Source organism: Streptopelia decaocto, assembly GCF_964273445.1.
Source record: "Streptopelia decaocto genome assembly, chromosome: 6".
Taxonomy (NCBI): Eukaryota; Metazoa; Chordata; class Aves; order Columbiformes; family Columbidae; genus Streptopelia; species Streptopelia decaocto.
In genome coordinates this window covers 2,485,919-2,510,574 of record NC_138660.1, presented here as the reverse complement: position 1 = coordinate 2,510,574, position 24,656 = coordinate 2,485,919, and the positions used below count along the sequence as shown (strand labels likewise).

At 41.5% G+C, this 24,656-nt stretch overlaps 1 protein-coding gene across 2 annotated transcripts in view; it reads left to right on the top strand.

Moving 5' to 3' along the window:
- The window catches only part of PPM1L (protein phosphatase, Mg2+/Mn2+ dependent 1L), an 83,552-nt gene that overhangs the window by 20,826 nt on the left and 38,070 nt on the right, over positions 1-24,656 (top strand). The window contains exon 1 of one of the 2 annotated variants that reach the window (XM_082055786.1): positions 3,983-4,057. The exons of the other annotated variant lie outside the window; for it this stretch is intronic. Within the exon in view, the coding sequence (XP_081911912.1) occupies positions 3,992-4,057 (66 nt within the window). The 5' untranslated portion in view covers positions 3,983-3,991. Of the gene's footprint in view, positions 1-3,982; positions 4,058-24,656 lie in introns of those variants that run through there. 2 annotated transcript variants of the gene reach the window in all.

Sequence of the window (24,656 nt, the reverse complement as noted above, 5' to 3'; positions counted from 1 at the left end):
GTAATTAAGGTGGTTTTGAGTACATGGGTTTGTGTTTGCAGCCATTGTTCTGCACCACAATGAATTGCTTTTCTCTGATATGATAAACTGTTATTGGAGATTTCAAAGTGCTTCATAATATGGGAGGCATAGTAGAAACAGAAGAAATCTCCCCAAAGGCTATATTAATATTCATTACGGAGTTCACAGCGTTACAACGCTCCAAAACAGATGTAATATATAGAGAAGAAACTTTGTGGGGGTTGAATCTGAGGACTCTCTGATCTAAAAGTAGCTGCTGCACTTTTGGAGCTGAAGAATCTTGGCAGCAGGAGTAACAGCACTTCTCTCCTTCCAGCCATTAAAAGGCAAGTAAAATATAGCATTGCAAAGCCTTTATATTTGGAGCACCATAAATTCAGTTGGAAAAGATACACAGGTCTCCTGGCACTGACTCCAGGCAACCTGTCACAAAACCCATAGAAACTCAAGTGATGTGCCGTAATCGGGCAGTTCTGGGCTCTCTTAAAACCAACTTGCAGAACGTCTTCTTTATGAAATACCTCCCTCGATGTGTGCGTGTCGCCCATATTAAACTAAATCTTATATCCTGAAACCACCGCTCTGCTTAAAAGAAAGCTGTAGTCTGTTTGTTCATCTTGGAATTTGTGTGGCGTTCTTAATGTGAACATGTGCTTTATCCTTAGTGAAGTAAGCAGTGGCCTTTTACAGACAGAGGGCGGCTAAAATGGAGCAACGTGTTCCTAGAAAAAGTGTCACCAGAAGAGAAAAGGGACTGTGTGCGCACCAGGGCTTGGAACGGGAGTTACTGGGGATAAAGGAGCTGCAGACAGCAGAGGATGCAGGAGCTCAGGTGCTGCTGCTTCTGTGTGGGCCGTGACACATCTGGCTCAGCTCTAAAGCAAGGTGATACCAATAAACTCCCAAATAATCAATAAATAAAATCTACGCCTTATTATATTGTCATTTTTACATTATCTATTTGCAGAATACCTAATATCCCATACCATATGTAGGTATTGCTCATTTTTTGTTTACCTGAATGCGATCTTGCTATAAATTTAGTTAAGAGGAGCTGAAGCCACAGCTCCGGTGCTGCCTTCATTTCAAGCCCATACTTAAAATATCAGTAAATTTCAGTCTTACTAAAATGATATATTATTACATTTGTTAAGTAAACTTTCCTTCTCTTGGCCTCATTGGTTGCATTTCACAGATTCTCAGTATTATGGTTTATTTTCATTTTGTAATTGAAAACGTGATTCCAAATGGGCTTTTGTGACCTGTTTGCCATCGTCTCAGCCATATTTATTAATTTTTAATTCCTTTAATGTAAAAGCAGGCATTCCATTTGATGTTTTCTTTGTGTTGTCTCTTCAGTATCGCAAAAATGAGAGGGAAAAGTCAAAGAGTATCTAATAATAGCTGTAAGTTTTATAAATAAGGACATAGACACTGCATTTTTTTGTAGTAATAAGGTGGGTTAATTGGTTTTACTTCTCTGTGGCAAAGGGAACTGAGTGGTAGGTGGCAATCAGCTCAGACCTGATGAGCTTCAGACCCAAGGGACTAAAGCTATTCCATGGTTGGTTTGGGGGTTGTTGATTTTTAAAGCAATTGTCTAGGCTGGGTCTTTGTGAGGTGTATTTTCGTTGGTTTAAGTGGAATTGGTCCATGGAATTAGTCCAAGTTACGTGATAGTTTAATAACTGATGCTAAAGATTCCTGGTTGCTTCAGAACTCTGACTAAAATCAGGCAGAGCAAACTAAAAGGGAAACATTGCAAATTATTTCAATAATAATAATGTAAAAGACAGACAATGCAGTTCAGATTATTCTATTTATAAATTAGATGGTCCTTCCACAGAGAAAAGATGGGCTGCTCCTCATTTGTGTTTAAATGGAAGTTAAAAACAAGTTCCCAAACTGGCTGAAGGGGAAGCGTGTTTGCAAACCCCTTTGAACATCCTATTAGGTGCAGTGTAAGGCGAGAGTTCATCCCAGTGACGCTGAGGGGTCTGGCACTGCCAGAGCAGAAATTTCCCTCTGTTGTTGGCCCCAAACTGTTGGTGGTGACACTTGCGGCCTCCCAGAGCAACCGCGCTCGGTCCAAGGTTGAAGATTTGTGGCTCCGTACAAGCGCTCGCTTTTTGGCCGCGTCCCTTTGCAGAGTCAGCCAGGAAAAGAAACGCTTCGCATCGAACGAGTTCACTTGAAAATCATCAGGAGTTACATAAATAATATCGTGCTAAATTTTTCCTCCACGTATCTTTAGGCGAAGTGGGGTTGCTGATCCTGCCAAAGGTGGCGAAAAGCTTATAAACAGCTGAGCAGATGGATTTCTTAGCGTGCTCTATTATTCCCACTTCAGAGCACAGGATTTGCTGCGTTTATTTGTCTGCCTCGTCTGTGCTCCAAAAGGTCTCTTCAAACCATTGCTGACAATTAATTTTAAACCAGTGATGACATTGATTCAGCAAGTTTTGGAGGCTGAAGTTTTCTCCTGAAAATAGATTGCACTGTCTGTCTACATTATAAATATTTAGCTCAGGGAGCGTGCGAGGTCCTGTCCAGTTCGCTGCCCAACTAAGTGCTAATGCACCTTTCAAAGGGGAAGAGGTTGCTTATTATGTTTATAAAAATAAAGGTGACTGTCTCTTCTCACTTTGTGTTAAAACAAAAATTGAAGACAATCCTCTGGCAAATCATACATAAGAGTTTCACTTGATCACTGTTTAATTTGCAGAACTGCTCGTGGAAATAGCAGCGAACACGATAAAAAAGACTTTATACTTTTGTTGGTTGAGGACCAGCCACAAAAGAGGTGTCGTTGTGTTAAGTCGTGTTGGATGGCATAAAGCATTAATTCAAGCTGTTAGTCGGGAGAAATAGATCAACAACTTGATAAGAACCCCTGTACGTGCTGAAATGGCTTCAGATGACAAATTCGAGGGGTGAAAATAATAACGGCTTTACGATGATAAAGGCTCAAAGAGAGATTTTAAATTGGAGTTGCTATTTTCTTAGAATGCATTCAACCTGGTAGGAAGCCAGCATTTTGGAAGGGTTAAGACAACAAATAATGAACCTCTAATTCTACAATTGATTCCTTGCAAAATCAATTACACTTCAAAGTAACTATTCTGGAGCAAATAGGTTGGTTTTATTAGTGTTGTTTTATAAATTTTCTTTCCAGACCCTAAAGAAACCATTTTTCCCCACCCCGTATAAGCCTCCTGGGAATATCATCTTGCTTTTAATGGGTTGCTTGTCAATAAGGATTATAATTTGTTGTAAGCATCTTGTTTTATAAAGACTTTGGAGAGTGAGGGATTAGACCATGTTGCTAAAGCACCAGGAATGAAATAGAGACTGCAGGCACAGGAACTCAATTACATTTATGAAAACTGGTTTGGTAGCTCAGAAAAAATGCTGTAAACCTATCTAAAAATATCAGTAGGGAAGAAACGCTTTCTAGTGGTGTATTTAGAGATACGTGTTTGTCATCCATTTCTATCACACCTAAGTCAATGATATTCTATATTCTTTAACCTCTCTGTCTCAACAGAGCACGTCAACCGAGTCATCGAGGTTAAAGAATGTGAAGAACATGGAGTGACCTTTAGATACGGTTCCTGTGGTTTCCAAGAACACTTCCAGGGATCCCATCTCCTGCCTTGTAGTCCCTCCAAAGCTGGTATTGATGGTGGAGCTGCCTGTCTCCTGGTATATAGGGCTATCCCCACAAATGCTCCACACCTTAAATAGAGAGATACTGAAAATAGTTACTGTCTTCAACATGAGAGGAAAAACAAGTGAGATTCATTTTCATGTGCTTTTCTTCACTGTTGTGGCCTGTTCCATGGCCTGGGTTTTCTACAGTTATTTCGATAGCAAAAACTTGTATTCAATTCCTGTTTTACACAAGTTTTGCAAATGATCGCATCCTTGCCAGCATCTTTCTTCCTAAAACTTCAGACTCTCCGATCTCATGACCCCAACTGACTCAGAGTTTCGACCTCCTGGTGCTTTTGTCTCGTCGTTCCCTGGGCTCCAGGTAATCTCCTTCCTGTCTTTCACACTTCTGTTTCAACACTTTTTGTTCTTAATTTTTCTCTCCCCATGTTCTGGGTGAGTCCCTGGAAACCATCCTCTCGGAACTTCTCTTTCTTCTTCTACAGCTAAAGGTAAAATGTGCACATTTCCCCCTTTGTTCTCTCAGAGCTGAGATATCAGTGTCCTGGCCAAGTCCCGATCATCTATCACTGTTACTATTATAATGTCCTTGACAGTTGATATATTTGAGGGCTAAATTTTGCAACGCCTTGACATATGCTCATTCATCTCCTTGGACTAGTTGTGGTTTGTCTTTTTTTGTGGTGCAGTTTCCTAGTGGATTAATAAGTACAACTGCTTCAAACTAAATAGTGAGGCACTTTCTCTGGTCCGTTCGTGGTTGTTAATCTGGTCTTGGCTCCCCTGTTTTTCCGGACATGTTGCTAATCCCGAGTTCTCCTGCTCTCTGGTCGAGCTCCTAAGACTGTTGGTCTTGGATCTGCGCTCAGATCCAGCTCATATGGATCCTCTTGTATCAGGTACTGTCCTGCTTTCCCTTACAGAAGAGCTCATCACAGTTCAGAGAACAGGGTCTGATATAGAAATAGGTACAAACAGTAATATAATGAAATATTTTTTAAAGCCATTGCAAAACGTATTCAAATATTTTGCTTTTTTGTCAGCTTTTCACATTAGCTGTTCACTGTCATAGCAACATCTGTGCTTGTTGCATCCTGATTTACTCCTTTGCTGGGAAAGTCATTATCCATTGCCTGGCTAGATTTACTATACTAGTTTATCACTTAGTAATACAAATATGAAACACAATTTGAGAAGGGGGTAAAAGGTGTAGTTAAATTTTTTGTACATAATGCCAAATGAATCAGTCCCTTGTTTTGTAGCCATTTGTAAAGTTTTCTGCATATAGGTGATCCGCTTGTACTGTGCATCCAGCTGTTTCATGTTCAACAGTTCTCAGATGGGAAGAGAGTGTGGAATTGCCTTACAGAGCTTTGACACTTTGTGGATTCCTAATTAGATCACGCCGATAGACTCATCAGCTCTCAGTAGCGCTCTGCTAATTTGATGAAGTCCTGGGCCCCCAGTTAGCTGAACAACTGTATCCCTTTGCAGAAACCACAGGCATTTCCCCAGCAGTCGTGCTTGGGTGCAGCGACTAAAAGGAGAGAAAGCAAAAAAGAACAATGCATTATGTGTGTGAAACAAGAAAGAGCAAACAGAACCGAAACGCGCCTGCCTGGCGTGTCGTCTTTGTAGAAGGCAATTGTTCTGCAGAGCTTTTCGCCCTCTTCACCTCCTTGTTCTGGTGCTGGAACGTCAGCCCACTCGGAGGCAGACGTGGCTCTTTGGACAAAAGAGCATTTTATTGAATTAGTAGCATTCAGAAAAGGGCTTTGGTTGTTAGATAACTTGTTTAAAAACTGGGTTTTACCTAGGCATTTAGAGAAGATGAGAGTCAATTCGTCTTAACGTCACTTTTTGTTTGCAGAGTCACTCTCTCCAAGGGTCTGTTTTAATTACATCCCCATATAGAAGCTAAATGCCATCTGGTGAGCTTTGTGCAGAGGCAGCATATAGTGACATTCAGTGTTTCAGAACTGGGAGAAAAATAAGTATTTAAATATTCAGCCAGTGCTGGAGAACTGCTGCTCCTTCCATGGGATCTGCACGTCTCCCTCCTCCTGATCTCCGGTACGGGACCAACATCCTCCGGAGCTTCTGCTGATGTTTGATCATTGTAATTCAGAAAGAATCCAACACAAGTCCAATCAATTCACTAGATTAGGCCCTAATCATTTCAAGACAGATGGGCACAAATTAGATATCACAGGGTTGAGGACCATGTAAGTACCCAGCTAAATGTTTGATGATGCAAAATATTAAAAACCAGCTCTCCCTTAGGCAGGAAAATGTGAGGAGTAGAAAACTACCGAGTGCCATTTAATCATGAGTGGCTTCAGGTTGTGAAAAGCAAACACTTTTGGACTTACGTGGTGAAATAAAGCTGCGTAATAAGTACAAGACTTTATTCCCAGTCTGGGAATGAATCCTTTCATGGCTTTCCATTTGGATGTGGGTCCTTTTTATATAGAGTCGATAAAATCCTCTGCCTGTGAGGGCATCAGTGTGAATCAGTGAGGTTGTCTCTGTCCTTGCTGTTTCCTATTGATGAGTGAAAATCTCCATTTCCTCCTGACATTCTTGTTCCTGCTGTGATGTTGCGTTTTTTTTATATTTACATATCAACTCATTTCCTTTTGTGCTATTAAACTGAAGGAATTAAGTGGCTGGGAGTAAACACTCCCAGCCAACATTTTAACCCTAAATACATAGAATTATTTCATTAATTAAACGTTATGTATTATCAAAAGTTTTTTCTTTTTGTAATCTTACAAATGAATAATATAAACACCATTGTTGCCTTAAATTCTTTGGTTTTTTTCTGTTAAACTGTCAAAAAAAGGGCAATTTGGACAAGTCCTTCCCTTAAAGGCAGTTCCTGGGATCCGCAGATCAGGAGTATAACTTTGAGTTGGTAACAAGTTCAAAAAGAAATCAAATATAAAGCACAGCATTAGGATAAAAGCTTGCATATGTGCAGTAAATCTAATATAAGGCTGCGCATGGCATTTCCTAAGTAGATACCTCTTGTAATTAGGTTTCTTCCCACTTTTTTTAAAAGGTTTAGTGTTTCAACTTCTTTGATATGTTTGAAGTTTTAAAATGTTGGAGTGGAGTGTTGTGGCCGTTCGACCTCAGGTGAGCAAACCGAGGCTGAAAGGAAGAGAAATACACAAAGTGATTTTTTAGAAGGAAGAATCTGAGTATTTTATTGTGTTACATGGGGTATTTTCCCCCAAATAAATTCAATTGTATGTTAACTTTACCAGCCTATTCCTGGTGCATTTATTGGATATGCCAGAGAAGCAAAGCGGCACAGTAATGACACTCCATTGCAGAGTTCCTGCGTGACCGTGGGTCATTATTTAACCTTTGGCTGCTTCATTTCCCCAGCTGTGAAGCAGGGGAGAAGCTCTTCCTAGCACTGCAAATGTCTGCATACAAATACACCTGGAGATACCGCAGTCTGGGTTAAAACAAGGGCACTATCGATTCAGAAATTTTAAACTAACAGATTTTTCAGTGAATAATCCAAAATAAGGATTATCTGTCTGTAGTTAACTGCGCAATTGGTCTCATTAGACCTAATGAAGTTCATTTCTTACCAACTTGGAAGTCGGCTTTCCTGTGGGGACAGTTGGTTTTAGGCTGCTGAGCTGAAACTAGATTAATTTTTTCAAGAGAGGAACTGGAGAGATTGTTCTTAATGCCCCTCAAGTGTTCAGTTCTGGAGGGAGCCGGAACTTTGAATCCGGCTTCTCGGCTTCGTACCTTTTCAGGTGTTAATACCTGTGGTTTGTACAGTGGGTTGAGTGTGTTTCCAAAAGTAACTTTAAGTAACTTTAAAAAGCTGAATTGATATTGCTAACTACAGCCAAATCAAGTGATAAATGACTGCCCAATACATTTTCTTTTGCATATTTTTATTGGAAGCTATGTATATTAATGAATACTAAGCAAATATGTTCTGTGGCAGGTATGGTGAACATAAAGCTGTGGAACAGATCAATTAAGGGCAAGTTTACTTTAGTTTACTTTAAATGAAACAGGATTGAGGCACTAAATAACATACCTTTCCACATAGAAATGAAGCTTTTGAGAATGAAACGCCACTTTATCAATGGCCTTGAAATTCTTTTTACAATTGCCATGAGTTTTAACTGCGTTTGTGAAATGCTCTGGCCTTTGTGCCTTCCTGTTCGCTACAGCCAAGTCTGATCGGACTTCACTGCCATGGTGATCCTGGAGGGTCGTTTCTTTTGGATCCCTTTAGTAAACCAGAAATAGCTAAAAGTATTAATATTACATGATAACTGTTCTTCAGCAGGCTGTGCAAAGGCTTAAATGATCAAAAATCAAGCTTTCTATCACTAGGAGTCATTAGAGCCATCTTTAATCACATCATAACTTGTGATTAAAGAAGTTTTTGAGTCACAAAATGAAGGTCTTAGTGTAGGATTTCACTCCATCTTTGTCATTGTCCTGACAACAAATGAAGTGATTTTGACACAGAAATGTCGTGTGAGCAAATTCTTACCCCAAACTCCATCTTGACTTCCCCCACCTGACTGTAATGAAGTTTCACCTTTGAAAAAGGCTTTTGAAACTTGGAGAAGTGTAGAGAGGAGGTGAGGGGGGAGCAGGGCGATGGACCCTCTCCCAGGGAGAGGTTTGCACGGAGGAGCGACTGTCCCTTGTCATCACCATTAGGCCCCCAGTAGCTTAAGAATAATCCTAGAGAATTTATTTTGACTAAGGGAACGGGCAGATCCATGTTGCGAAGCGGCTGGTTTCACAACGACCGGACACACCATTTTTTGCGGGTGAAAGCCCAGTTTCGGGCATTGCTGCTTTCCCCCACCTGCCCCGCGTTCTCATTTCAAAGCCCGTGTGAGCCGCGCGTCTGTCCCCGCTCCGCAGCCCCCGTCGCGTCTATTCTGGGCAGAGCCATCTATGTCACTGTGCGCTTGGGGGGCGGCCCAGCCGAGTTTTGTGTCATTTCCAAAGAGGAAAGTAGGTTGTGCTGCAAATCCCCGGGGTGTAGGTACCAGCAAGGTGTCAGCACAACCTCTGCGGGCTCAAAATCAGGATCTTATGGGGTCAAGAGCTTCTCTCACTCCATTTTGGGTTACAGGCAGCAGGACACTGCCCAAGATTTGATCAGACAGCAGGTTTGGGGATTATATTATGTTTATTGATCCTTTAATATATGCTCCTAAGTGGTTTTCGTGTGCAACAGTAAGAAGAAAAATGGGAGACACACTCTCATGTCTGTTACCTCTTTTCTAGTGGTTTGAGATTTATTGGGCAGATTCGAATGCGAGAGGTTTTTTTAGCCTTCTCATCTTCCACATTCACAACAACAGAACAGGTCTTGCCAAGGTTTGTAGCGAGTGGTACTTGACAATCGCTGCTCTTCTTTCAGAGAATTGGACCAAACTGAAAAATAATAACGGTTTCAGATTTCAAAGAGGAACTTTTGATTTTAATCCTACTGTATCACCTAAAGGATTTTAAATATGCCTATTTTAACTTCTTGTGTGGATTCGTATAAGAGGGGACGAGCCCTATTAGTGCTTTAAATTTTGATTACGGTTTACTTAAGTCCTAAATAGATCTGGGTCAGCAGAAACATGAGCAACTAAACCAACAGATTTTGGGGGTATTACAATGCCATGTTTTAAACACTAAGTCAAAACATCCAGAATGGGTGAGGGAAAGATTTTAATTTTATTAGAAGTAGTGTCTCCTCTGTGGAGCAGGGGCAGCCAAGTGAGGAGAATGAATTAGTCATGGTAGCTGGGTAACATCTCAAACTGTGGCAGGCTATGATCTGTGGACACATATATATGCAAATATGAAAGCCATTAACGAGACAGTTTACAAGAGTCCCACGTGTCTGTTTCAGAGCTACAACCTTATTCTTCCATCCAGAGGATGAAGGAATCCTGTCGTATCCTGGTAGTTACCTGCCAAGGTAGAAAAGAAATGCTGGAGCGAGGCTGGATGTACCTGCTGGAAACGCTCACCTACAGTAATTACTCATATTGTGTTAGGGTTTTATTATATCTGTTTACTTTAGTCAGCAAATGGCTAATTATTTACTACCGAATTCTCTGGCATGAATAACTGAATACCCCACAAGCCCTGCTGATTCAGAACAAACTTCAACCTTTCTCTTTACATATTTGTATAACAAAACCACCGACACGTGCAAGATAAATTTTTCTGATCTGGAATACAAGGCAAGAGATTATGGGTTAATATTGTTTGATCTGTCTGCAATCCGTCTCTTTGAATTCATGTGTGCTTTTATTAGGTACTCAAAAGTGACACTGAGGTGTGTGATTATAGGGCAAGCGAAAAGAAAATGAGCAGCAGAAGGGAATGAAGTTATTTCTCCTTTACTATCACCACCAGGAATTAATTATCAGAGTTCTGTGTTCAAGGAGATACAGGTCCAATTCTAGAGCTGTTTCTATAGAGCCCCAAATCCCAGGTGTCCCCATCCTCGGCATCATGCGCTTTCTCTCACTTCTTTGATTTGTCTGTGCCACATCCCAAGTAGTTGTACATGGTTGATTTTATTATTTGGGGGCCTGAAATGGATAGTGATTGGTTTATTTACTTCGGATCACACTTATCTCAATGAACGTTTTGCAATTTAAGTGCAACATCTTCTAGGAGGAAGGTCAATTGTAAGTTTACGGGCTTTTTTTCTCTTGAGGAGTTTAAATTTTGTTTTAAAAGAATAAGGATAAAAGCTTTAAAAAGTTGTTTGACAGGAGCTGCTATGAATAACTTCCAGAATCAGCTGAAGCTACAGCTTTGGGGCGGCTTTAGTTATGTTCAGTGAGGTAAACATCCAGTTTTTCTTCACTTTGTACAAACAGTGTGATAAATACAGCCTGTTTTAATTTGCCTGTCTTGATGAACAGCGTTTCAGTTTTTCGTTTACAAATTGCTAGGGCATAGCATGTTGAGTTGTTGGAATAATTGTGGCTTTCAGAAGAAAAGAATAAATGAAAAGAGAATGGCTTTTTAAGACTGTGATTATGCAAAGACTGTGGGAAGCACCATTACTGTTATAGTCCTTTTTGGTGCATCTATTATATAAACGCTCACTATTCTTTAATTTGTTGCAAGTTGAATAATCTGCCTTGTTAACGCTCCCCGACAACTTGACAGCTCAGTTGTACATCATGGAAGCGTTTAGGTTGGAAAAGGCCTTTAAGATCGAGTCCAACCGCTAACCCAGCACTTCCAAGTCCAACTCGAACCAGTGTCCTTCAGAACCTCCTCTCCAATGTTCAACCCTCCAGGGATGGTGACTCCAGCACTGCCCTGGGCAGCCTGTTCCAATGCCCAACAGCCCTTTCCACAAAGAAATTTTTCCTAATATCCAATCTAAACTGCTCCAGCACCTCAAGGTCTTCCTTGTAGCGAGGGGACTAAAACTGCCCCCACGATTCGAGGTTTTCCACCCCGGTGCCCAGTCCAGGGACGGTCACTGCCCTGGGCCTGCTGGCACCAGTGCTGGGACAAGCCAAGAGATGTCACCGCTTGTGACCTGGATATTGCTTTCTTTACTAAAAATGCTCACTGAGTTTGGGGTTTTTGGTGTACTCAAAGACATACATTCCTCAGGAACTCCTACAGTATATTTTTCAGCTGCTCGAGTTTGGCATCGCGTGTCTGTCCCGTTGCTCACACCACAAAATCACAGAATCACACAGAATCCCAGAATGTCAGGGGTTGGAAGGGACCTGGAAAGCTCATCCAGTGCAATCCCCCCATGGAGCAGGAACACCCAGCTGAGGTTACACAGGAAGGTGTCCAGGCGGGTTGGAATGTCTGCACAGAAGGAGACTCCACAACCCCCCTGGGCAGCCTGGGCCAGGCTCTGCCACCCTCACCATGAAGAAGTTTCTTCTCAAATTTAAGTGGAACATTTTGTGTTCCAGTTTGAACCCATTACCCCTTGTTCCATCACTGGTTGTCACCGAGAAGAGCCTGGCTCCATCCTCCTGACACTCACCCTTTATATATCTGTAAACATTAATGAGGTCACCCCTCAATCTCCTCTTCTCCAAGGTCCAGAGCCCCAGATCCCTCAGCCTTTCCTCACATGGGAGATGTTTCACTCCATCATCTTTGTTGCCCTGCGCTGGACCCTCTCCAGCAGTTCCCTGTCCTGCTGGAACTGAGGGGCCACAACTGGACACAATATTCCAGGTGTGGTCTCCCCAGGGCAGAGCAGAGGGGCAGGAGAACCTCTCTGACCTACTGACCACCCCCCTTCTAACCCACCCCAGGTACCATTGGCTTCCTGGCCACAAGGGCCCAGTGCACCAAGTCGCGCGCGTTTGCTTTGAGCTTCATTGCATGACGCAGCGCTGCACGACATTTATTCCTACTATTTATAGACTAATATTCTTTGAGCCACAAAGTTCTGTTTCACATGTAAGGAGGCAATTAAGCCTTTGGGCTATTAGCTGTCAATTAAAGCATGACTCTTCTTAAATTGCTTCTAACTAAGGGTGAGTTAAGTTCATCAAGGTGAGAAATTCAGCAAGTAACAAGAGAGTTTCATCTTAAAAAGGCATTTGTTTCCACAGTGGTCAGGCTGTGTGAGATGAAATCAGCGCTATTAGTGCTGCCTGGCATGTGTTTAAACCAGCTCTCCAACTTCATCAGCAGTAATTGCTGAGATCGATACGCAATTATTGCAAGTAAAACAAGTTCCTGATTAACTTGGTGAATCAAATAGGTGTCCAGGTTTATTTCTGTCCCTTTAAAATCAATTTTTCAAGGATATTTTGTCCGTCTTGTACTAAATCAAGTATTTTGTGTTTGTATGTCTACAAAATGATATGGTCTATATCTGGAATACATATTTACCTATTGAAGTCTCTAAGGAAATTTTGTTTGCCTGTGCTGCTTTATAGACAGACTGAAATCCAGGAAAGGGTGGAGGGGACGTGGGGACAACACGGGGTGACCCAGGCTGGTGGAAGCAGCTGCTGCTGGTTTCTCCTCCTCTTGCAGCTCCTCCTGCTCCATTAGCTGCTCTCAGTTGGCCTTGGCAGCTCCATCCCCCCAGCCCTTATGGACAGACTAACGATACGACATGATCCTGCTCGCTCTTGACTTTGGGTGTCGTAATTGGCAGGTATAAAGATATCCGTGAGTTATGAATGAAAAACACCCCCTTGGTATTCTCCATGAATATGGATGTGTAAAGTATTGTATCAACGGAAGCAAATTATCCTGAAAAATGGAGCGCTGGCAACAATGCTATTAAGAGAAAATTATCCAGGCTTACCCTTTCTGAGCAGAAGTGCCCCCAGCAATATCGCTTGTCCAAATTGCAGACTATGCGGTCTAAATTTTAAAAGGCACTTCAGTATTCATAAACTCAGGAATTATTCATAGCATAATGTACACGTGAACTATTTTTAGAATGTGCAGACTAGAGACTATTCATTTTACATGTACTTGGGGATTTAGACTCTATTTTATACCGTGTAGCACGGAATGAGTTCTCTCTTAAAGCGTCTTGTACGCTCAGAGCAGGATAAAATTAGAAAATACTGCGCATTGCTGCTGTTTTCAAACCATACAGGTATTTTGTATGTTATGGGAGAACAGAGATTCTGCTGTAGTCTACTTAATTAATTTTCTCCTTGTTATAGTGAAGAAAGGAATAACCTTGGAAGCCTCAATGAAAGCGTCAAAGCTCCACAGTGACGAGCGGGGGTGAGCACACGGTGTTGCTGCAATTTGAGCGATTGCCTATAGATGTTCAAGGCAGTTATACAGGCATCTGTATTGCCTTCATCCCATATTAAAAGCATAAACATAATACTTGTAAATGGATATTTAACAGCGCCTTGAGCATATTACTTATATTTCCCCTATACAAGCACATAGGACACCCAGTATCCTTTATTCATAGTGTGAGATTGAGTGTGGTGAACAGGCTGTGTCAGCAGACGGCGGTGCCCAGAGGTTGAATGCTCAGAGGTACAATCCACCTTGCAAAACCACCCCTCAGAGGGCATTTTATTTCCAGGAGAGAGGTTTCAGACAAATTGCACTTTATTTCCCCAGAATAAGCTGCTGTCCCCACGCCTGGCAGCTTTGCACAAGCATCAAACCCATTTTTAGATGAGCCTGGAAATGTCACTGAGGAGAAGCCCAAGCAAAACCCTGAAAATATTTGGTGGAAAAATATTTTAAAGCACTTATTTAGTTTGCAGTAGCTGCAGAGGAATCACTGGAGTGTTTACTCCCTACTTTGCCATTAATATTTCTCTTGGAGGAGCTGAGAAGGCAGAAAGGCAAAGTGCTTTGGTATCGCTCCATTAGTCTGGAGGTGAGACGGAAGAACAGGTGAAGCCTTTGCTGACCATGCAAGATGCATCTCTGTCAATAATAGAGATGTACGTCTATTTTTGTGCTCTTGAGGGAAGCATTTCTGTTAATGGCTTTCACTGCGGTTAAAGCTGTGATGTGGCTCAGCCTAATGACCGTTCTTATCCAGGTCTTGAGAGGGCAGGGGCTGGTGAAGAAAATATCTGGCAACCTTCTTCCCAGCACCAAATTCCTGACCAGATCTCAGGCTGGGATCTGCTGTAGGGTTGCAAATTTAACCCTGTGTTGAGTTTGTGGAAGAATTTGACTCTTGAAATAGCTTATAGTTGATTGCCGGACTATCTGTTCTTGACAAACATCACTGTTAATTTGCAGCTAAAGCTGTTTCTTTGAAGACCATTTGTGTGGATATATAGAGAGGAAACTTTTCTTATTGGCACTGACCAGAACTGGCTGCTAGTTTAAAGCAGAAATTCCTCTTCTCTTCGTTAGCTCCAGCATCCTGGCAGCAATATTGAGTAGGGTGCAGTGATTATCTTGAAATGAAGTGTGTATCCTACTTTATGATTTTGGGGGAGAACTATTTCCAGTTCCTATTTTCGGTGGAGGTCTGTCACAAAGCTTCTTGCAGGTCATAAATATAGAATACTCCTTGCATTCACAACTGAGTTGTAAATCTTTGGTGAAGACCAAAATATAGTACATTATTAGAGGCGCTTTCAAGAGGTGTGCACATAAAACAGAGTTTATGAGTAACTGTCCCTTATTTTTCATGCATGTTTTGCAGGAAAATATGTCTTGTCAAGTTGACCGTGATAGATGAGCATTACTGTGCTATACTGAATATACTAATATATAAGAATATGTTGTCATGTTCCTCAAGGGGAGCAGCTGGAAAACCACAGGCAGCAGAGTATTTCCAAAACCTGAAGTTCACAAAAGTCTCTTTAAAACCTCCAGGCTTCACTAAAATTATTGCACCCCCTTATTTTGACCTTTAAATTCTTATTTTAGTTTCCCCAATGATTCTTTATGGGTGGCTGCTGAGAGACCACTATGGTATATACATCTCCATATATTTGATTTTTGACTTTCTATGGTAGAAATACCAAGGTTTGTATCATGGGCTGCCCAGAAACATGGAACCTGGATGTAATGTGTGAATTTGATGTTAGTTTTTACCTTTCCTGGTGCTCTCCTTTCCTTTTCTCCCCCGTGCAAACACATCCCCGCATCCCCTGCCTGCCTCAGCATTTCGGAAGGGGAACATCCCTTTGTTGGTACCATTTATGGCAGTTTCCAGTCTCAAATTCAGTGGAGCAGCTCCGACAGTTGATATTCAGCAAAAATCTGCCCTTGGGTAGTATTAATAGTGTAATTTTACATTCATATTAATCAGTGTGACAGCTTCCTCCTGGAAGGACAGCTTCCCACTGCAATAGGAGCTGCTGTCTACACGCTTCGGATGGGAAGGTAGGAGTAAATTATTGAGGTTTTAAAGTTTATAAAAAGTGGCTTAAAGAAGCGACACATCTTTTTTTGCTCTTGACAAATCATCAGCTCTGTGCTGTCAGCAATTACGACGGTAGTTGTCACTAAAAAATGCATCTTGCTTGTCTCCACCGTAGTGACTAAGTGGTACCAGTTTGAAATGAGTCTCTCTGCTGCCGAAACGCTTTTCGTGAGGCAAAAACAGCTGTAAGGCTACAAATCGGGAGATGAAGGAAGAAGCGGGAGCCTGCTTGAAGCCTGGAGTTCTGCAGGAAAACCTGCTTTGGAGCAAGTGTCATTTCAGCAGTTATTGCTCCAAAACCTGACGTTCTTGGCACCGATTGTCGGTACTCAGAAGATGTTCAGCCTGGGTGCACACGTATTTCATGCCTTGCAGGTTCCTGTACTGCTTGTCCTGGTTGAGGTCTGGCTGGGTTGTGTTAAGGTGCGGAACATGGCTCATTTTTCTTTCTATCGTTTTTCCAGGTGAATTCTTGTTTGTGCAAGGTAATAGTTGCTCTGGTAGGTTTTCCATGTTAAAGGTCTTAATAAATCTTGCTTTTTCTCATAGAAGAGGATGTAGATGAAGGCAAAACATCTTGAGGTTTTGCAATAAATACCCTTCAATTTTGGGGGGGATTTTTGTCGTGAAAGCTGATCAGGGATGATAGGAAGCATGTCTTTGCATGGTTTGTCTTTATCCATCTGGATAGTTTTGCATTTTGCCTAAATAATTGGTAATGTTTTCCATCCTGAGGGTTGAGATGGCGGAGTCATATCAATAATTAGTGTCAAGCTAAGGACTAAGATTATGAAGCTGATTTAATTTATATGCATATATTGAATAGTGAGATAGTAAAGCCCAATACCAGACTTGCACTGATAAAGGATTTATTAAAACATATCATGTTAATGTGGATTTATTGTGGATGTGATTTTGTATACATGAAGTTTGTCATTTTTATATTCCATTTACTGACTTCAGCAACTGTATTTAAGCCCATTATTTTGTTTTTGCAGTCATAATGCTGCACAGTCTCTTGTGTAGATTAAAGCCTATCAGTGCGTAATGTTTCTTTCGGTCCCATCAAAGCCATGGACAGTGCAGACATAAACATTGATAGTGAATACGTCATCACCAACAAATGGACCAAAAAAAATGGCCTTATCCAAGCGATACTGGTAACAGTTAAGAACGAATGTTGTTCTTGAGATAACAAATCGTGTCTTCTGGGCTGAGATTCGCATCAGCCCGCGGCAAGGGCGGAAAGCACAACAGCTCCATCCCCCAATTTACCCAAACAAACCGTCTCCTTTTTAGTCCTACTGGGGTGTCAAAACCAACAAAGAACGCTCTTTGGGTTTTTCATCATCAAAAAGAAAGAAGAGCATCTCCTCTGGCTTTTCTGGGAGTAGATGTGCATCGTTATCCATAAACAGTTTCTCTTCTCTCTCATTTGACTTTTTAGTTTAAAGAGACAGCAGCTTTTGAAAGGTAAATTTTGTCACAATGTATATAAAACAAGAACTTGTGTAGCGCTTGCCTAGCAGTATATTTGCTGAATATTCTGCTGAATATACTATTTGTATATATGTTATACTATATATAGAAAGTGCGTGTATACATTATAGCTCATCTAAAATACTCAGTGTTAAGATGTGTTTCTATCAGCAGCATCTTTACCAGGTCACTTCTGAGTGTGTGAGACAGTAACCCCCATGTCACCAAATGCCATCGTGCGTGCTCGTGCGTGGGTGGATGGAGAAATCCCGTATTTTGGGCAGGAAACTCGTGAAGCAAGAGCTTCCCCTGTGCTTTGGCTCTGCAGCACGTGCATCATTTTCGTCTCTTTTGATGTTTCTGCAGCCGCTTTCTGGATGCGGTAGGAAGGGCCATGGGGTTGCTGAATCCAGGGTTGTTTGTGCTTCAGGCTACAGCCCAGACCTTTTCTTCCACCTTTCACTTGCTCCATCTTCAGAGTGATTTTATAGAGGGAAAAATTTCATTTCTGGCTTTTAAACATTGTATTGCAAAAGTAGCATTAGCGAAGTAGCGGGCTGCTGCGGGAGTTGTAGCCATGGCCAGAAGTGCAAGTTGTTCTTGTCTTCCTGAGACGCCTTCACGTTAGGTCTTCTTTAATCTAGGAAATCCATGACTGACATTAACAAAATAAAACCAAAAATAGCCAACAACAAAAAAAAATCTTCTTTTCACTGTCCTGTAATTATTTTGCATTAAACGGAGATGACATATATTAAGGTAGCAACTGCAAAACCTTGGGTAATAACCCAGACACAGCAAACCAGTGGGACTGTTTCAGTGGATTTCGCAGTCTGCATCGATGCTGCTGCAGCGTCATTTCCAGGTGTCATTTTGGAATTGCCCAGGTAATAGCCGTGTAGAACCATTGTTTGATTTCAGTGTGTTCTATGTGATGTACGGGGTTCGTTGTCCTTTGGGAGAACTCGCAGAGCTTGGGCCGGGTCTCTCCGACCACCCTGCCCTGCTGCCTTGATGCCGCCTTTGGGAACAGTCCAGGCGCTCTCCAGACATTTCTTTTTAACTTTCAAAGCAGAACTGTTATCACAGTTTGGGGGGAAAAACATCCAAAGTGGGCTTCAAAAGGCCAGTACACAATTTAACCGGTTACTCTGATGTGGAAATCGGTTTCACCAGAGCTAACAAAGGGTGACAGCATGACCCGGAGGCAACTGGAATTTCTTTAGCATGAAGGATTTCTCAAGTGGAAATAAATCTTGCAGATTTTTTTAAGATTCTGTATGTTAGCAGCAGCTGAAATCGTAGTTATGTGGTTGATTCTTTGCTCTGAATTGGCAACACTTTACAGGAGTATCCGCAGCGCAGCCTTTGGGCTCCGTTTATAGTTTATTCACATTCAGGTATATGAGTTATATGTTCAAAATACTCCATTCTGTATTCATACATGGTTTTGCATTCACATCTGAAGCAAAAATTACATCTGAAATTCAAATCTTAACTCTGTTACAGCATCCTTCAGGTCTGCACTAAGGTTTTCATTTTGCTTCTGAAACTTACTAATTAAATGTTTATGCCATTTTAAATATAGGGAGGAAAACCGGACACGTGAGTCACACATCAGCAGCAATTTGGTCACGTCAGCTTTTGTCAGGAACAAAACCCCCTAGGATTAGCAATTTTTATACATCGTACAGTATATGCTCAATAAACTGAGCAACTGCAAAGAGGTGTATGCGCTCACAAATATAGCAAGCGTAGGAAAATGTCGTTTAATTTCCTATTTTGCTTTAAATGTTCTAGGTTTGTTTATAAAAGCACGCACTCAAGCAGCATTAAAAGATCATTATTAAGGTTATAATCTCCTAAATTCAAAACTACTGGAGTTAAGTTTCCAGTCCTTGTAGCATGTACCGCGCTTCCCCCATACACTCAGCTCCCGAGCGATTCACCCTGTTAGCTGTGGCTTTAGATTTAATTTGGATCTTTCTTTTCTTTTCTGGTGGCAGTTTAAGGTACAATGAGATGCTAATTTCACATTAACAGCAGAAAAAAGTAATAATAATTATATCTGATTAAATTGAAATGCAGGGCTGCGATTTCATCTCCAGCTCCTGAAGGGGAGGTTTAGGGAGGGAGGAGGAGAGGGGACAGCAATGGGACAGGGTTGTGCCCTTGCCCTTGTCACCCCAAGAGCAAATCTTTCAAGTAGTGATATTCTCCACTCTAAATTCACAGTTTATTTCACTATTTTGCCTGGGGTTCAGCCTATAGGTAAACCAGTAAAGAAAACAGTAGCGCCAGTCTTTGCCTATAGTAAGGAATACCTTGTGCCAAGCGATTCGTATTTTAATTTCCATAATTCTAGTGATTTACCTTCTGTTCCCTCTGATCCATAAAACTAGTTGTGGGTTAGATGTAAACAATACTTAAACCACTGTTGTTTCCCTTCTATAATAACCCATACTTAATGAAGCGGAGAAGAAGTAATAAATACCACCTGTTCGCAGATCTGCCTGCTGGAGGCAGGAGAACGTATAATTACTTTTTAATACATTAGTGCCATTGTTGCCGTGATTCGCCAGGAGCTGGTCCAAGGTATCTATAACATGAGCAGAATCGATCCCAGCAGCATTGTCACCAAGATGCATCTCGGCTGATCTGCGGCGTGTCCTTAGGTCCAAACTCGACTTTGCCTCTTTCTCAAGATTTTAATCTTCTAACTCAGAACCCGCTACCCAAGAGCTGAGAATTAAACAGCTATTTCATTTAAGTAAGTCTGGCTTGTAATAAATTCAAAATCCTTTTCCTGCAGTCAGTTCATTAAATTTTAACTCGCACAGTCCTTTTCTAGAAGGGCTTTGGGCAGGATTTTCTCTTCGCCAGGATAAATTACATTTTCCTGTAGATGCTGTAGGTTGTGGTATATTTAAGAATGATGTTACATGGGTTCTAAAACTGGCGAATACCATTATATTTATTGGATTAGCCTCCGAACTTTCTAGTCTTAAAAATACCTCAAACCATCAGACACAAAGCAGACAGCTTTTTTTTGTTTTATAGCCACAGTTTGGGTATAATTTACTTCATTTGTCATCTTCTGTAATTATTTTTCCAACGCTACATCTACTGCAGAGCCAATATGTGAATTTCAATAAGCCGTGGAAAGCTGTTCATGAGGGGAATAACAAATTAGACATGTGGAGGTAGTTACTTGCACTCATTTATTTTTAAATAGAAGTTTCTTTATCCTTCTTATTTTCATCCTTTATTATTAATAATTTGGTGGCTTTTCCCCAAACACCATTGTGGTGGTTGCCAATTGTACTTGGAGGGCTATTTCTTTTGCTTAGCCTGGATTAGCTAAAATGGGTTGAAGTAACAAGGATGTAACTGAAGCTGCTAACCTGAGCTAAAAGCCGGATTCCCCCTCATCACCTGCGCTAGAACCGAAAGGCAGAACAAACCTTTTTTCCAGTGCAGGGAACCATAAGGAAATTTAGAGCCTGCTCAGTAGTAAAATGCCAGTAGGACTAAAGTATTGACCTGGAATGGTAGTTTTCTGATGTGTTATTTGATAATTTCTTACTCAGTTTGCCATCACTACACAGCTTTTTAATACTTTTGAATTCCCTGAAGCTTCTTACTGTAAAACTTGGGAATCAGCTTTTACATGAGATTTTTCAGAACTGCTTTTAATGTGCTTCATTCGGTCCTTTTGGTTGGAGACTTGCTGGCTTCTGCACAGCAATAAGGTCGGTAAGTAAGGTGTTTACATGAGGTATCTTGCTCCAGCACAAGCCTTTGAAAACTCTATGAGGGGCCGCACGTCCCGGTGTTGGAAGGCGGCTGAAATCTCCGCATCTGCCTTTGGCGTCCGGGCTGATGCTCCACCAGATCCGCAAACCCCAGCCCAAGGTTTCGTGGAAGATCATTCCTCTGGGGTTTCAACCTCCCTTTTCTCCTGCTGGTTTTGCAGCCCCCGCCATGCAGAGATGTCCCTGGAGCTCTGCAGCTCTTGGTGTAACCGAGCTGTTCCGGAGCTCTCGCAGCCGCGGGGCTGAGCCGCCTGCTCCTACATCCCCTCCTTTCATTGCCCTTTGCTGGCTGTTCAAGTGCAGCGAGTTAACTGGCTGTGCCTCCATCTCCTCTTGTACGGATTGACCTTTCTAACGGCACCAGGTGACTTTGTCTTCATCTGCTCACAAATCATTTCCTATTCTTTCATCAGAGTTTTTTCTCCTCTGCTTTTTTCCCTAGCGTGGTGCTTTTTTTCACTTCTGTCAGCAGTTATATGAAGTTTATACCAGTGTCACTACCCCTGAAATCCTTCCAGTGAGTGAGATAACTGTTTCTTAACACCCACTGATCTCTTCATATCTCTCTCTATATATATATATTTATATATATCTCCCCCATTGAAGATCTCCGGTCTCTGGTTCTTGATTTAGGAGAAACGCAACAACTCTTGTATTAGCACTGATGTACTGAATGTTTGGTTTATATTTGGTCTTTGATGTTCTTGTCCTTCATGAAGGAGAGGCAGAGGTTGGTAGAGACCAGCTTTGTGAATGTCCTTTAGAAAAGCAGGTATCCATATGTATATTCCATGTTGGAATATATGCTGTCTGAAGCCTATAGCTGGGTACTCTCTCTCCACTCTTCTAGCTCTTTCTCACTAAGATTCGTGAAAGAAATCTGATTTGTTCTTTATGTTCTCGCTCTGTAAGGAATATTTTTCCACTGGGCAAACTTGCTTTTCTGTGTTTCTTCACATTTCCTTCCAAATCCTCGAGGCTGCACTGAAAGGAAAATAAAGAGAATTTGTAGGTACCGTTCACTTAAGTTGATTTTCCTTCATATTGCTTTCATCTCATGCTATAGATTGGACATAAGTGTGTAACATACAATGCAACTAAGCAATAATACACACAGCAAAGCTCTGTATTCTGGGTGGACTCAATAAATTAGCATCTTGAAAAAGTACCCGAGAGCAATCCAGTATTTCAGTCCAGCTAATACTTATTTGGAGGCTTTCTTGGACAAAACTACCACTGGCAATGATGATGAAAAGATTTAAGTGTCATAAATTTGCTTGTGACTTGTTACAGAAATATGAGGGCTCTTCCTAAAAGCTGGCAAGTCCCTTCCTAGAAAATACTGTTATTAGAGAGAGCTCTTCATTGGGGAATATTCGGGTTCAGTGGCAAAGGAAATGAAGCTGAAAATAATATTTCCTGGTGCTCAGAGACGATGTAATATGAGGAGCAATAGGGATAATGTGGGATTTGTTAACACAGAACTTTGAATGGTTCCGTCATGAGGTAATGAAGAACTTATTAATGCAGAATGGAATTAATACAGAATCAATATTTGTAAAGAAAGAAACTGGGAAACACCTTCAGAATTCTTCCAGAGACAAATAAATGAGATGGGAGATTTAAAACGAACTTGCTTATTACCCTGATGGGCAGCCCGAGATGCTCTTAAATCACGAGGAAGGACCAAGGCAAGTAGGAGAAGAGCAAGAGGGAGCAGGTTGAAGTTTGTGAAACTAATGAATGTGTAGCACCTGAAGTTATTTTCCCTTAGTTATGCAGATTTAGAATTCACTATTTGCACACACATTTTTTTCTGCATTTTTTGACCATCACTTGTATAACTATATTGAGGTGTTTCAGCTGGGAGTCACAACCCCATGCCGGATGGGGACACAACCGACGGCCCTGGATGGAGAAACAACCGGGGAAGTGACAATGGGTACCCAGGTCGTCAGGTATTTTGTAGCCTCAGGATTAACCCGTTAACCAGGTCACTGATGTGGCTGAAAATCTCGTGCCAGTTCTTCATTTTTCCGATGAGCTTCCAGTCAGGGCTTTCCTGGGTGTTTTATCGGTGACAGATGGTGGTCGCGCTCCTGTCTCCCCACATCCCTCCTTCTCCAAGCCACCTACAATTTAAGAAGTTCATGAGTTTGTGATCATTTCTAGCTTGTTCTTTTCCAGTCTTATATCAACGTTGGTCCTCATGGGCCGTTCATGTCAGAGGGACTGTGAAAACCTACCAGAGGCTGGATTTTGGACCAGGAGTATTTTTTCCCCCGGTGATGGGTTCAGTGCTGTTCCAACTCTTATTCTGGCAGCTCCCATGAAAAGCATGTGTTTTCAACATCAGCCGCTGCTATTTGTTCCAGGATACAATAATTCCATTTTCAAATACAAAATGTACAAACATCCTGTCCATTTCTGTGATGGATGCTACTTCCAAAAAAAACAAAGTCTATTAAGATAATACTAAAAGGGCTTCATCAAAGAGGAACCTTGTAAAAAATCCTCCCCCATCTAAAATAAACCTGCAAACAAAGCCTTGGATAGGATGTTGATATTAATAATGTTTTTCATGGCTTCCTTGTTGACAGAGGAACACTAAACTTAGGGGGTTTTTATCTATTTATAAAGCATTTTCTGTTCCAGCAGTTTAAAATACAGTGGGTTTTATTGTGATTTAGGAATCAAGGTAAGGTGGGCTGACGAGCTGCTTTCTCTTCAGTTCTACCTCCTGCAGCCTCCATACCTGCAGTTGGAAAAGAATTAATTAAATTATGCTGCCCATAATTATTATACTACACCCAGAATATGATACCTCCAGAATAGGGTCCTCCAAACACCTTATTTAGAAGCTATATATAAATTACCCCCAAAATTCCATTTTTATTTGTTTATTGTGTTCTGTGCAGTACAAAGAGTTTGTTTTCCCCTTTCACTAAGGTTTGGGAACACGGCAGATATTTTGTTCTGCTTGGGCCACTGCTCTGACCATAATTACTGTTCCTTCAAATACATTAAGTTTTTAATACTGACCACTCTATTTCTACCAGGAAATTTTTGTTCAAACAGTGCCTGTGATTTAACTGCACCTCCTTGGGTTTATCTTTCTATGACCTGATTGATTTCCTTATTTCCTCAGAATAAGGCAAACGAGCCATAGAGCTCAAAGCCGGGCTTTACTCTGCAACGTATAACGATGCCACGTAGCCTTCAGACAGGCCAAAATACTCTATTTTTAAATCCAAGATAGTTCTTTTAAGCATTTATTCCCGTCAGAAAAGGCAGTGGGATCAGCACACGATATATTTTATTTATGCCAAAGGTACAAAGTTGAGGTTTTCTTTTGGAGATACACAGACTGTGACCTTTGCAGAGATTTAGCCCTGAAAGTGGGACTTGTTTGATTACTTACCCATTCCTCGGAAAAACCACTTTCTGGTTTCTTTGTTGGTTTGTTTCTTCGCTGCAAAGGAACAGCTCAGTGCTGCAAAGCAGCCGCCGACTTCAGGATCTGAAGCTATTTCCGCGTATTAACACAGAATGGAATTTTACAGGGTTCTGGCTGTCGTCCCGTTTGTGGGGTTCCCACCGGTGGGCTCTGTGGGGACACTGGTGGCTCTGTGGGGACACTGGTGGGTCTGTGGGGATACTGGTGGTTTCCTTATGCCAGGGGGAACCTCTCACATTCTCTCTCTCAGTTCCTCGCGATGCAGAAGCCTGGGATGAAGGACCAGAACAGGGTTTGACTGAGCTGGGTTTCTCCT